The sequence below is a fragment of the Malurus melanocephalus genome, unplaced genomic scaffold, assembly GCF_030028575.1.
Source record: "Malurus melanocephalus ecotype Western Australia unplaced genomic scaffold, MMel_1.1 scaffold_58, whole genome shotgun sequence".
Classification (NCBI taxonomy): Eukaryota; Metazoa; Chordata; class Aves; order Passeriformes; family Maluridae; genus Malurus; species Malurus melanocephalus.
The window spans coordinates 1,403,951-1,416,397 of NW_026623290.1; the positions used below are offsets into that span (position 1 = coordinate 1,403,951).

General features: G+C 48.5%; 1 protein-coding gene across 2 annotated transcripts in view; it reads right to left on the minus strand.

Annotated features, from left to right (window-relative positions):
- NTRK3 (neurotrophic receptor tyrosine kinase 3) overlaps window positions 1-12,447 on the minus strand; it is a 199,549-nt gene that overhangs the window by 22,725 nt on the left and 164,377 nt on the right. For both annotated transcript variants that reach the window (XM_057365814.1, XM_057365815.1), the window contains exon 15: window positions 8,423-8,666. In XM_057365814.1, the coding sequence (XP_057221797.1) occupies window positions 8,423-8,666 (244 nt within the window). The remainder of the gene's footprint in view (window positions 1-8,422; window positions 8,667-12,447) is intronic.

The window sequence follows — 12,447 nt, forward strand, 5'->3', positions numbered from 1 at the left end:
AGGTGAGCTGGTGTTTTCAGAGGGCACCAGTGGGAACATGACTGAGCCCAGAGCAGGGAGATGCACAACACCATTGATTAGGCAGCACAAAGATCCCCCTCACTAATTCCTTCAGCAATCTTATCATGTGTCGCCCACATAATTGGATGGGGAAGGGAGAGGTGGAATCGCTRAAGCGTTCAAAGCTCGACGGGCGCCGAGAGAAGATTCCCATTCCGTGTGTGTGTGTGCAATTTTGTGCATCGTTGCCCCTTGATTGTACATTGAACATGCTCCCTTTGACAGCCCAGCCCTAAAGAGCCTGGATATTAAAGCTGCTTGCAAATAGGGGCTTTCTCCTTCCAGCTGGGGGGAGAAGGAGCTGGCTGGGGATGTGGGAGAGGCAGGATGATGAAAATGGGGGGGGATCAGGAGGGGAAAACCTGGAGAAACTCTGATCACGCAGGAATCAGCAGGAAAAAAAAAAAAGAAAAGCAGTGGTTTCCTTCCATGCAAGCATCTTAATTAAGGAGGCTGATGAAGATACTTGCATTTTGAATTTTTTTAGGGAGGCCTTCAGTTTGACAYGAAGCAAAGCATAATTTATCCATGCTCTCACTAAACTGGGTTTTAACTTATAACTTCTCTTATAACCTCCAGTTCCTCTGCTGATCACACCGAGATTTGGGGCTGCTCCCCACCTTTCCTGACCCATGTGTGATCTCTTGGCTGCATCCATGGTAAAGGAGAGCTGAGATCATGATCCTGCAGGTGGGAGGGCAGAGGAGGGCAGTGATAGTGAGGAAATGGGTTTGACAGCCCAGACCCAACAGGAGGGGAAGGTTTTCATTTGCACATTCTGGTTTTGTTGGATTGTAAGTRGCAGTGTTCCTCCCAAAGTATGAACAGCTCACGACCCACACTCTCTCTGGTCCACCTGTGCTGGAATAATGAAGCTGGAAMATGCTGGCATCTGGTTCTCCACCTTCTTCTGCTGTAGCTGCAGTTTAAACCAGCCCACCTCAGTAAAAAACCCAGAACCATCAGCACCACTGACCAGCCCAGGACAAAATCCTCCCTTGCTTCTGGTGACACCACAGTGAAACATGTTCTGGATGGATCTCCACCATGGGAGGGTCTGTCCTGCTCTAAATGAGACACTGAGCTCTTTTCCCTTTCAGATGGGATGTTCCAAGTGGGGACAGCAGCAGGAAGCGAGCACACTGCATGCAGAAAGCTTCTAGCAGGTGTTGGGGATCACATTTGGACAAAACAAAACTARAACAGGGGATAAAACCACCAATTTCACAGTCAGGGAGAGGGAAAAACTACTCAAGGACAGAAGGGGATCACAAGTAGCTTCTCTTGACTTCTAGATCTGTTGGCTGCACCCAAGGAACACTGAAAATAGAAAAGAGTCCTGCCCTCCATTGTAAAATTTTATGTAAAGGGAATTGCTTTGAAGGAAAGGGTTCCTGAACTTCCCTGCAGGAAATTTGCTATTTCAAGTTTTTACAGCAGAGGTGACAGGCTTGGGTAGTTCGGCTGCATTGAGAAACAGCCCCAGCTTTCTGAACTGAACTGAATCTTTAATTTCTAGGGATTGTGTCACCACCCCTCCCCAGCTCCAGTATCTGACTGGGTACTCCCAGTACCCTCCCCAGATCCCAGGAAAGCAGAGATCAGCCTGGACAGCTCTTAAGAGCAGCCAAAGCCCAGTCAGGATGGGCAAGGACTGGAAGAATCATCCCCATTGAATCCAAACTTGCCATTACCTCATCAGGTGTTTGAGGTCAGGAAATACTGAACAACAAACAATTCCTCCCTGTTTGGCTGCATCTCTGACCTCTGCAAATGGAAGGTTAAAAACCATCAGGAAGCTAAAATGAAAGGCTTTGAACTGCCAGCCTTCTGGGTCTCAGCCTGAKGTTTGGGAGAAATCAAAAGCCTCAATTCAAATGCCTGGGAATGGGACTGAGCTTTGATTGAAAGATCCTAATTTTGATAAGCTCTCAGTAGGTGTGTGAGGGTTTGGGTGGTTTGGGGGGGGATTTAGCTGGAGGTCAGTGTTGGGGTGAATATTGAGACTGCATTAAACAAAAATTCTGAGCCAAATGACTTGCAATGACAGCAGCAACATACCCCGAGCAGGAGAAGAGGTGAGCGTGGAGGTCAAGTACCAGAACAGGGAGTTTTTTTATTTCCCAAAAAACAAACCGCTCTTTGGTGCCTGCGCTTCAAAGAAGATGTCACCAGATTGTGAGAGCTCTTCACCTGCCACATCCCTCTCATTACTGGAATGAAATAAATGGCAACAGCATGAAAACAGCAACTCAAGCAGGAGAACAACAGGTAGAGAGCGAGGAGAAGGGGAGGGGGAAAACAGGGTGCGGATGGAGGTCTTGACAGGGTGGAGAATTAGGGCAATTACCATTTCTGAGGAAATGCCAGGAATACAGCACAACCTAATTTCCCCAATTAATTCTTCTGCACTTGAGCTGCTTTGTGTGAAGGGCTCTTAAGGTTTCAAACAGGAGGGGAAAAAAAAAAACAAAAAAACAAGGGCTCAACATTTGTTTTTCCCTCAGCGTAGAAACGGGGAAGTGTTGAGGGAAAATGTCTGGCTAAAACACAAGATGATGCTGTTACATCTTCCTTTCAGGAGATAAGGAGCTGTGCCACAAATTCAATTTGCAGAGGTTTTTATAGCAGCCACAGAGATATCAAAGACCAGCACGTTCAATATCACACTGACTTCTCCTGCATGCAGAGCACACCAGGACAGGCACAGAGACATTTCAGCCACCCCATCACCTCCCCTCTTKCCAACCCTGCTGCAACTTGGGACAAATCTGGTTCCTTTGCCCCACACACAGATGGCACCCAGGAGGAATGATGGCAAAAACAAGGGAAGAAATGACAAAAATCAGGGGTTGGGGTGATGGGATACATGGGATGAGCMGATGTTGAGAAGACACAGCTCTTGCACACAGCAAGACTGTGGCTCTGCCTGGCTGGCACATCTGCATCAGTCACATCTCCAGGTCWCTAGGAGGCTTTTTCACCCTTACTCGTGTAGGTCTGACAAAGCAAGATATGACTTCAAAATTCCACCCAAGACAGGAGAAAATTACAGCACTTTTCACTTCTAAGTTCTTTCCCTAAKAGAAGATATATTTATAGATGTGAAACCTTCCTAAAACCCAAGCAGAGAGGATGGAGGGAGAGCAGCACATCACATTTTCCACCTCAGAGAAGGGGCAGAAGAGACRAAAGGTGGTGCACAGAGGGATCTGCACAGCACTGAGGTGCAGGGAGTGGTGCTGATGTTGGAAGCTGAATGTGACACACACGCTGCACCTTCTGCAAGAGATCCCACACAGCAATCAGCGTGGCCAGGGACTGAGCTTGTCTCCCTCAACCATCAGCACTAAACTGAGCCTGAGGACACTGTCTGGGTGCTGAGCCTGGCTCATTCCCTGTCCAGAGCTGACTTAGAGCTGGTGTACACCAAAACCTGAGAGTGGCAGCCTTTTCTCCTCCCCAAGTGAGGCAGCACCACATCCCAGCTGGAAATTGAGAGGGAATCCTCCTCCCCTGTGCCTGCTGGCATTTTCCTTGGTAGCTGAGRGTGCAGAGCCCCAGCCCACTCACCCTAGAGCTCCATGCTGGTGCAGACAGGGCTGGGATCCACCTCTCACCCTGCATGAGACACTCAGCAAAGCCACGCAGAAAGCACCAGGGGCTGACAGTGGGTGTTGTGCAGCTGACGGATCCTCACGAGCACTCAGGGGCTCTGGAAAGCACAAAAATGCTGCTGGGAGAGCAGAGCTGACCCTGAGCACAGAGTTCAGAGCTGGTGGGAACACAGCACCAGCGATGGTGTGATTATTTTGGAAGAGAAGACTGTGGGTCAGACTAAACCCAGTTTCAATGCAAGGCTTGTCTGTCTTATCTTCCACTCGGGATGAGCCTCCAGAGGAGCAGGAGCCAGGCAGCTGCTGAACCTCAGTGATCTATTGCTCACATGGAAACCTCTCTGGGAAAATAACTGCCTGCATCCATGAGAAAATGGATAACCAACCCTCAACTGCAGAGGAAAAGAACCAAAGCAAGAGATGGCCTAGATGGGAGATGGTCATAGAAAGAAACCTTATAATGGCTACTGAAAATTACCAAGAATATGGGGGTTTTGCTGGCCATTTTAGAGAAAGAGAGGGAACAAAATGTTTACAGAGTTAACCTTCATGCTTCTGAGGAGGAGGGATCCCAGAGCTTTTAAGGAACACTGACCTAAGGCCAAAGTCATAGCAAAAATGTTTTGGTTCTGATGGTCTAAGGGTGTGAGAGCCAAGGTTCATGGGAAGAGATATTAATCTTTCATTAAACCAACTGATACAACTGAAAATAACAATAAAAAAAAGAACTCAGAGAGGGTTTGTGTGCCTAAAATTCATTCTTTCTCCCCCTTCCAACAATATAGTGTGTTCTATTAAAAGATATTACTTCCGGCAGACCTCATCTCTCCCAAATCCAAACAATGCTCCAAAGTGGTGAGGACACACAAACAGGGAGCATTTTTGTCATATTATCTCTGTGTTGCTAGAAATAAAAAAAATAACATTTCCAGAGCCCTTTTCAAGTCCTGCACGTGGTTTTTGGGTTTTTGTTTTTGTTTTTTTTTTTTTGTTTGTTTGTTTTGTTTTGTTTTTTTTTTTTTGACAAGCAGGTATGCTCTACGTGATGAAATGACCAGGAGGACACTCAGGACTGACTCTGGGAGAGGATGGAGCTAAATCCCTAAGGGGTTTCAAGCCCAGCCCAGGATTTGATTGAAGCAGGATGCCAGAAGAGTAGGACAGAGGAAATATGGACAGAAGGATGTGCTCATGAGGTTTAATGGCCACATAAATCCTTCCTCTGTTTGGCAAGTGTCTTCACTGACAATGTCCCACCCATGTCAGGACATCACCTTGGGAGCTGTCAAGGAGTCTTGACTACAATTTAAGACTGTGTTCTCATCTAAAGATGAAGAAATACTGCCCTTTCCCAGGACAGCTGCCACGTGACCTCACTTTGGAACTGAATTACGCGTTTTGGGGGACAAATGGAAAATTATCTGGAGCTTGGGCGGGTCCAGAGTCACAGAAGAGCTCTTGGAGCAACCAAAGCGCAGAGTGGAGGGTGAAGGAGCAGCTGGGGCTGCTGATCTCAGCCCTGGTGCTGCCCCCAGCCCTGACACTCTCTGCAGTCTCTGTGCCACCCTCAGCTTGGCTGAGCCACAGCATCCCTGACCTGCAGCCACAGCATCCCTGTCCCACCACCTGCTGTCACAGCCCTGAGTCATATGTAACAAAAATCGCCCACTCACAATGGGTTTGTTTTTTTTTTAAAAAGAAAATGAAATCCGCCCAAACCTTTTCTCTGCGGCATGGATCCATCCCATCCTGCCTCCCCACACAGACCCACAGCAAAGATTGCACAGCACACGTTACACAACACAGCACAGAAACGCTTCCTCAGCATCCCCTCCTTCCCTCTTCACACACAAGCTGGGCTACTCCTCCCTGGCTCCAGAGTYCCTCCACATCCCTCTGCTTTCCATTCCTCAGATGCTGTTCCATCTCTCCCCACCACTTCCACCTCCACAACCATTTTCTATCCATCCTGTCTTGCYGAAAGGAGGTGAAAAGGCAACAGCTGACGGGATTCCTCAGTGATGCAGGAGGAAAAGGATGCATCTGGCTTCAGGCAGAGCACGGAGGGAAGGGAAACGAGCCTCTCTGCCGCTTTTGTTACGCAAATGTTTGCTTTCTGCATCCAAATGCSCGACAGAAAATTAAGCAGTTCACCTTAGTTAAAGCAATTTTGTGCCCCACAAACGCAGCAGGCAGATGGTGTACTTTCTTTGTCTTAAAAGACTGAAAAATGGGAAAGAAAGGAAATGGCTAGGAACTAATCCTCAGCCTGGAACACGGTGATATATCCACACACCCAGTTATCCAGGCTTGTGGGGCAAAACTCAGGGACCCAGCAGAGTGCATCGACTCTGCTTGCAGAAAGCTCCAGTCCTGTCACTGTGTCAGCCTGGAGGCGGCATTTTTCCCTGCGTTTCCACAAAATGACAAATTACAGCTTCTCCCAGGGCTGCAGCTTGGACATGCTTGGACATTTTCGAGAAACCACCTGAAGCAGAACTTTTGCTGCAGGTCCCACGGCTGTCCAAAGGGAAGAGCTGCCATCAGCAAACACTGGGAAACAGACTCAGAAACTTCATCAGGCAGCTCATAACTGTGACCAGCACTGAAGTTTTTAAAAGTTCAACTCTTCAGCCCAATCTCCAGTTTTCATAGGTGAGACCCAGGAGCAGTTTGGTTCTCCCACTTGCTCATATTTTGGAGGAGTGTGGCTGGAGGAGGGATGAAGGACACCTGGCCCCTGGAATTTTGCTCTCTGGCCTGGGAAGGTTTCCCATCTCCTGCTTTGGCCTTGGGAAACTCTCTGCCCCTCCTGCCACCAGTGTGAATATTGGCAATCACAACCTTATTTTGCTARGAGCCTTCTTTAACAGAGAAAAAGCCTCCATGAATTAACTCAGTGATCTAAAGTTTAAACATACTGAAAGTAAGTGAAAGCAAAGAAAGGAAAATCAACTAAGAACAAAATGCTGCGCTGGTCTGAAACTCAGCTCCTGCTCTGGTAAATAGGTGATAACTACTTATTAATTTAGTCATACTTGGCAATTTGTGCATGCAGAGAAAAGCCCRCTAAGGAGCCTTAGGACACTGCAGGAGACAGCACAGAGCAGCCCTCAGCAAAGCACTTTGCACAGACAGGATGAGGGCTACAGGACACCACCACAGAGAAGACGAGAAATCCCATGACAACAAACTGGCCGGTGGAGATCACCTCCGTTCTCACTTTTTGGGGGCCCTCCCATCCTTCACAAGGCAATAGCAGCAGTTTCTCCCATGGCACRGAGAGATCTCAGTGCTGCAGGAGAAAAGTTCCATTTTTGTACCCAGCAGTGTGGCACAGCCTAGGTTGAGGCAGGATTGMTGGGGCTGAAGGGAAGAAGGCAGGCAAGAGTGTGGATATTCACAYGTGCTGCTCCTCATCCTCCCCTGGTTCTTCTGTTCCCTTCTCGCTCCTCGCTGCAGTTTCAGCAGTGATGGCACCAYGTCTCTCTTTCCTCATCACTGCCCAGTAACTGCACTGAGACCTTTTGCCAGCAGGGAATTTTCTGCTGCACAGTGAAGATTGGTTCCCTCACTGGTAATTAAACCAACCCAGTGGCAATACGGTATTCTGGCCTGGGAGGGGTGATATGTCTCAGCACAAATCTGAACACGTTTTTCCTCCTCCCCAGCCCAGTAACTCCACTTGGCAGCTGTCTGTCACACAGTGAAAACTTCCTGAATCGGATCAAGACAATGGGTCACCCCTTTCTGGGAGAAATCACCCTCAAAGCCAAACATCCACGTTGTAAAGCAGGAATAAACCAACCTTAGCCCCAGCACCAGGCTAGAAACCACAGCTCCTCAGCCTCAGGGAGTCCTTCCCTGCTGCTGAGTGGTCCAGAGGCAAATTCCCACTCCAGTGTGCTCCAAACACTTCACACATCGTGTTTTTCCTGCAGCTGGGAAGGGAAACACGCTGTTCCCCAGGGAAGCTGCCACCCCGGGCAGGCAGGACAGTGCAGACAGGTACAGAGGGAGTGTGCGAGACAACGGGACAGAGTGAGCACAAATCACAGGAGAAAGGGCTGGAAAGGCATTCCTGSCTCGTCGGGTCTCTCCCCAGAGACGAGTACAGGATTAACCTCTGCACTAAACCCAGGTGTTTTTATCTAGTTGCTTCCTGAACTTCTTTAATGACAGGCCTTCAAGAAACTTACCCCTGGCAAATTATTCCATTGTCTAAATGATGACCCTGATGGAAAAAAACCTGTTCTGAGGTCAAACCTAAATTGACTRTTATTTCCCCTTCCATATTTTATGCACTTATCCGTCAGTCTTTCAGTTGCCTTCTCTCTAGGTTCCTGTATGAAGTTTTTTTCTAATCTAACAGCAGAGGTCACAGCCTGCAGTATTCATCATCTCTTTGGATTACCTTTAATTTGTCAGTGCCTTCAAAAAATAAGGAATAAAAATAGGCAGTAAGGATGGAAYGACTTCAGAGCCACCCAAAAGCATGTGACTGTGTGCTGGGGTATCACAGAGTGTGTGTGTAGGCATCTGCATGGGTGTGTGAACTGCAGGCACGGCCAGGACTGAGCAGGATTTAGGACAGCGCTTTAGGGATGCCTGATCAACTTCTGTGCACGTTTTCCAGTGAGGGAATTACCAGGCAAGTGAGCCCAGGGGCTCCAAAAACTGATTTAGTGTAACATTTCCTATCTGCCTTTGCTCTGAGCATCAGACTGCCACTGCAGCTGCCTTACCCTGTAGTAATCCGTGCTGTAGACGTCTCGTGACATCCCAAAGTCTCCGATCTTCACCAGCAGGTTGGCTCCAACCAAGCAGTTCCTGGTGGCCAGGTCTCTGTGGACAAAGTGCTGGGAGGCAAGGTACACCATCCCAGAGGCGATTTGGCTGGCGATGTGCAGCATCTGGGACAGCCCCAGCTCCCCCTTGGCTTGGCGAGGCTGCCCGTCCACCAGGATCATGGCATCTGGGCCATGTGCCCTGCAGGGGGGAAGGAAAAGAAAGAGTTGGGTCTCCAAAGTGACCAGGAGGTGGTAATGGTGCTGGGCTGGTCCTGTGAGGGTGGACACACAGCTCCAGTGGAGAGGAAGAGGGAGAGAGTAAGAAAACAGGAGGGGATATTTGGTGGGTGAGTGGGTGCCATGCATCCTTATCCCRTCCTGTCTACTCCACACGACCTCTTATGGCCACAGAGACAAACTGACCACTGACTGGACACTCCTCTCTGGCAAGACCACTTCAAAACTAATGAGCCTCAAAATACTGATGTTTGCTCCAGTTAATTATTATAKTTTTGTCTTACACGCCCCAAAGGCAGAGATATCACCCCTTTTCCTTCCACAGCTGCCGTATTTCTGCTAGCTAATCTCTTAATCAATCCCAAACAGCCTCCTCTCTTATCTCCTATCACCAACCAACCACCCCCTGATCRATACCAACACAGCCAGAGATCACAGAAAACGCTTCAGAGGAACACCAGCACCTGTAAAATCCCTTTATTTCACCCCTGTAAAATCCCTTTATGTCCTGAGCTGYCCCAGAGGTGACACTGTGAACTGTGACAGCACGAGCACAGGGGCAGAGTTCAGCCCTGGGTGCCAGCAGGTGCAGGGAACACCCTGGGCAGCAAAAGGAAATATTTTGTTGAACCAGGTGCATTGTAAACACAGGATTTTGGATCAGTCTCATTCCTGTCCTGTCCCTTTTTTTATCCCCTTCCTCACTGTGTACCAATCCTTGCTGTCATGGTCCCTCTGTGATGTTTCTTCCTCTGACAGAGCTCACTCCGTGTGAAGGTAGAATAACAAAGCCCCTCATATTTAGGGAAATGCAAGAGATGTGRCTGTGACCTTCCTCCTTGAGGAACAAATCCTCTGAGGCTTTCACACTGTTCTCTTTGAGATGGSTCTCGGTGTGTCCTATAAATACATGTCTCTGCCTCCCTTCTCTCCCTTTCTCCATCCCACATGGTTATGATGCAGAAGGAAGAAGAATCAGCATTCTTGAGATGAACAGGAAAGATATTGGTACATTTAGTTATGTTAAGAAGGCCATGGAGAATATGAAAGGGTATGCCCATCTTYCCTTGGGGAAAGGAGTTTAAACAGACAGACCATAAAACTGTGGATKCCCTGTTTAAGAACATTTGGAGTTATTCTCCATTGTGAATTGATGGAGACTTTGGGGAAAAAAAATTACAATTCTGACTTCCTCTTCTGAATTCCTYTTCTGTCCCAAGACAGTCCAACTGTGGTGCTGCTTCACCGGAAGGGCTGACACAAAACCACCAGAATTTTGCAGCTTTTCTAACAAAATCTATTTCCTGAGCTCACATCAAATGGCAACAACTTACTGGAGACTGCAGAGAACACAACTTACTGGAGACTGCAGAGAATAAACTTACTACAGACTGCAGAGACTGCAATGGCAATGTGCTGCTATCCCAACTTCAAAACTGCTGCTGTCCCAGAAAGGAAACAAAGCTGGAAAACCATTGACCAAAGGAGAAGGGGGAATAGATGGACATCCCTAATGAGCAGAGAGGGATGTGATTACTGCAGACCCCCAGGAAGAAGCAGGGGAATGTGCCAGGATTACCCAGCCTTGCCCCCAACCCAACCTGCGGGCAGACTCCTGTGCACACCATCCCCGGGGATGCTCCCCGAAGGCCATGATGGTATTTCTCCACATCAAGAGCTTTTCTATCAATATTTTCTGTGAGCCTGGCCCTATTGTGGCACAGCCCTGGCAGTCATGAGGGGCCATCCCAGCACGTGCACCCCTAACCTGGATGGGACATGCTGATCCTGCTGCTCCCCCCTGCTCACTTCACACACCACTAAAAATCCCTGCCCTCTGGGAAGCACACAAAGGTCTAACAACACCGAGGGGAATTTATTTATTGTGCTTTTCTCTAGGAAACTTGGTCTAAAGTGAGCCTCTTCCATTTTACTGCTTTTCCGATTTCTGCAGTTAAAGTGGGAAAAGTCCATCTGAGTGTCTCTCTAACAGACTCCCAGTGTCCCTGGCCCCCAGAGTCTGGCAGAAACTATCTCCTGCTGCAGGCTGTGTGAATTTTTTGATGACAAAAACTGCTTCCTGCTGAGGGATTCCAAGCAGCTCTGCATCATCAACCCTTCCTGATCCCCTTGTAGCCCCACTCCCCAGTTTCCCACCAGCAGATACCTTACCTGACAAAGCCCAAACTCTCTTTCCACATGGTCCCTTAGGCATTTTGAGTCCCTGTTCACAGGATTTAAGCTCCCTTGTCCCCAAAGCCATCCTCYTTTGGGACACAAAGGGTTTTCATTGCCCACCCCATCCCAGCATGCAGGGAAAGGAGCACAGAGCTGCTTTTTCCAAGGCTGCACAGGAAGGAGAAGCTGSCAGCTAAACTCAGCTGGAAGAGGAGAAGCTGCAATCCCAGGGACCACACACCTGGAAAGTTTCTTTTCCTTCATAAAGGCCAAAGATAACACAACGAGCTTTTCTTTTCCAGTGAGACTGGAGAYGAATTTCATCAGACATGGCCCAAGAAAGGGCTGGGACATGGGAGTGAGGGATCCATAGCCCCAGCATGATCTCAGCCTTAGGAACACACTGCTGAGTGAAACAATTCCATCAGGCATTGGCAGTGGGCACAAGAGATGTTTGTGACACAGTGAGAGAGCCTGATTTGCACTATTTTGGGAGGTCAGCTGGAGCAGTGACAGAGTTGTTCCTCAGCTGTAATATCTGACTTTGCTATGGGAAAAAGGCTGCTGGTTCTGCCAGGAAAAAGGATGGGTCGATTTTCCTCTTTTCTGTGTGAAGCAYTTGAAGAACAGCATCTCTCATTCCCTTTTTCAGACTGCCTGCCTTCAGTCACAAGGCTGAGGCTCTGTCCTTCACACTGCACACMAAGCTGGGTGAAAACACCTTTGGAGCCCAGCTCATGGTTTTGTGCTGGTGGCAGAGCTCAATCTGCTGCTGCTGGGAGGTTGCTGAGCCCTCCAGGTGGCACAAAAGAAGGGTCCCAGGTAACCCAGSCTGCTCCCCCTTGAATGTGGAGGAGCTCTGTAAAGCCAACAGCCTTCACTCATCCTACCTCACCAGGGATGTCTTGGATCTATGCAGAGCTTGAGACAGGGACTGAGCTATAAAATCCTGTTTAGTCTACCCACARCTATACCAAAATGAGGTGGAAAACCAATGCAGGAACGTTCCCAGCTTATCCACTGCCCTGTGAGTGCTGCAAAGAAGCTGGAGATGGGTTAGCACTACTTGGCAGAGGAAAGAAGAAATCTCTAGGATCCATCCTCWTATTCTTCTGGTGTGGGTGATTGTTTAGAAGTGAAAACCTCAGGGAAAAACCTGTGTTTCATGGTAAGAAATGTGATGGTAGAAAAACACTCATTGGGTGTATCCAACCCCAGATCTAGACCTGCCCTGCAGGAGATTCCTGCTCCTCCTGCAATCATATCCACTCTTAGCAGTCAAAACAGSAAAATATCAAGGGTCCAATTTTCTAAATATTGGGCAATAAAACTACTAATTAGTTCAAGAGGTAAGTACCACTCCACCTGCACGCAGGTTTCAGAGTGGAATTTCTRTTTTCATGGCAGAAGAGCACCGCAAGCATCCTCCCCCAGCTGCTCCCTGGGTCACACAGATGATGTGCCTCAGGATGGAGGGGTGATGGGATGAAGATGGGGGACACTGGGGCTCTGCCACATTTTCTACAGCTTCAAACTTGCTGGGGAGGGGAAGGGATGGGAAGGGA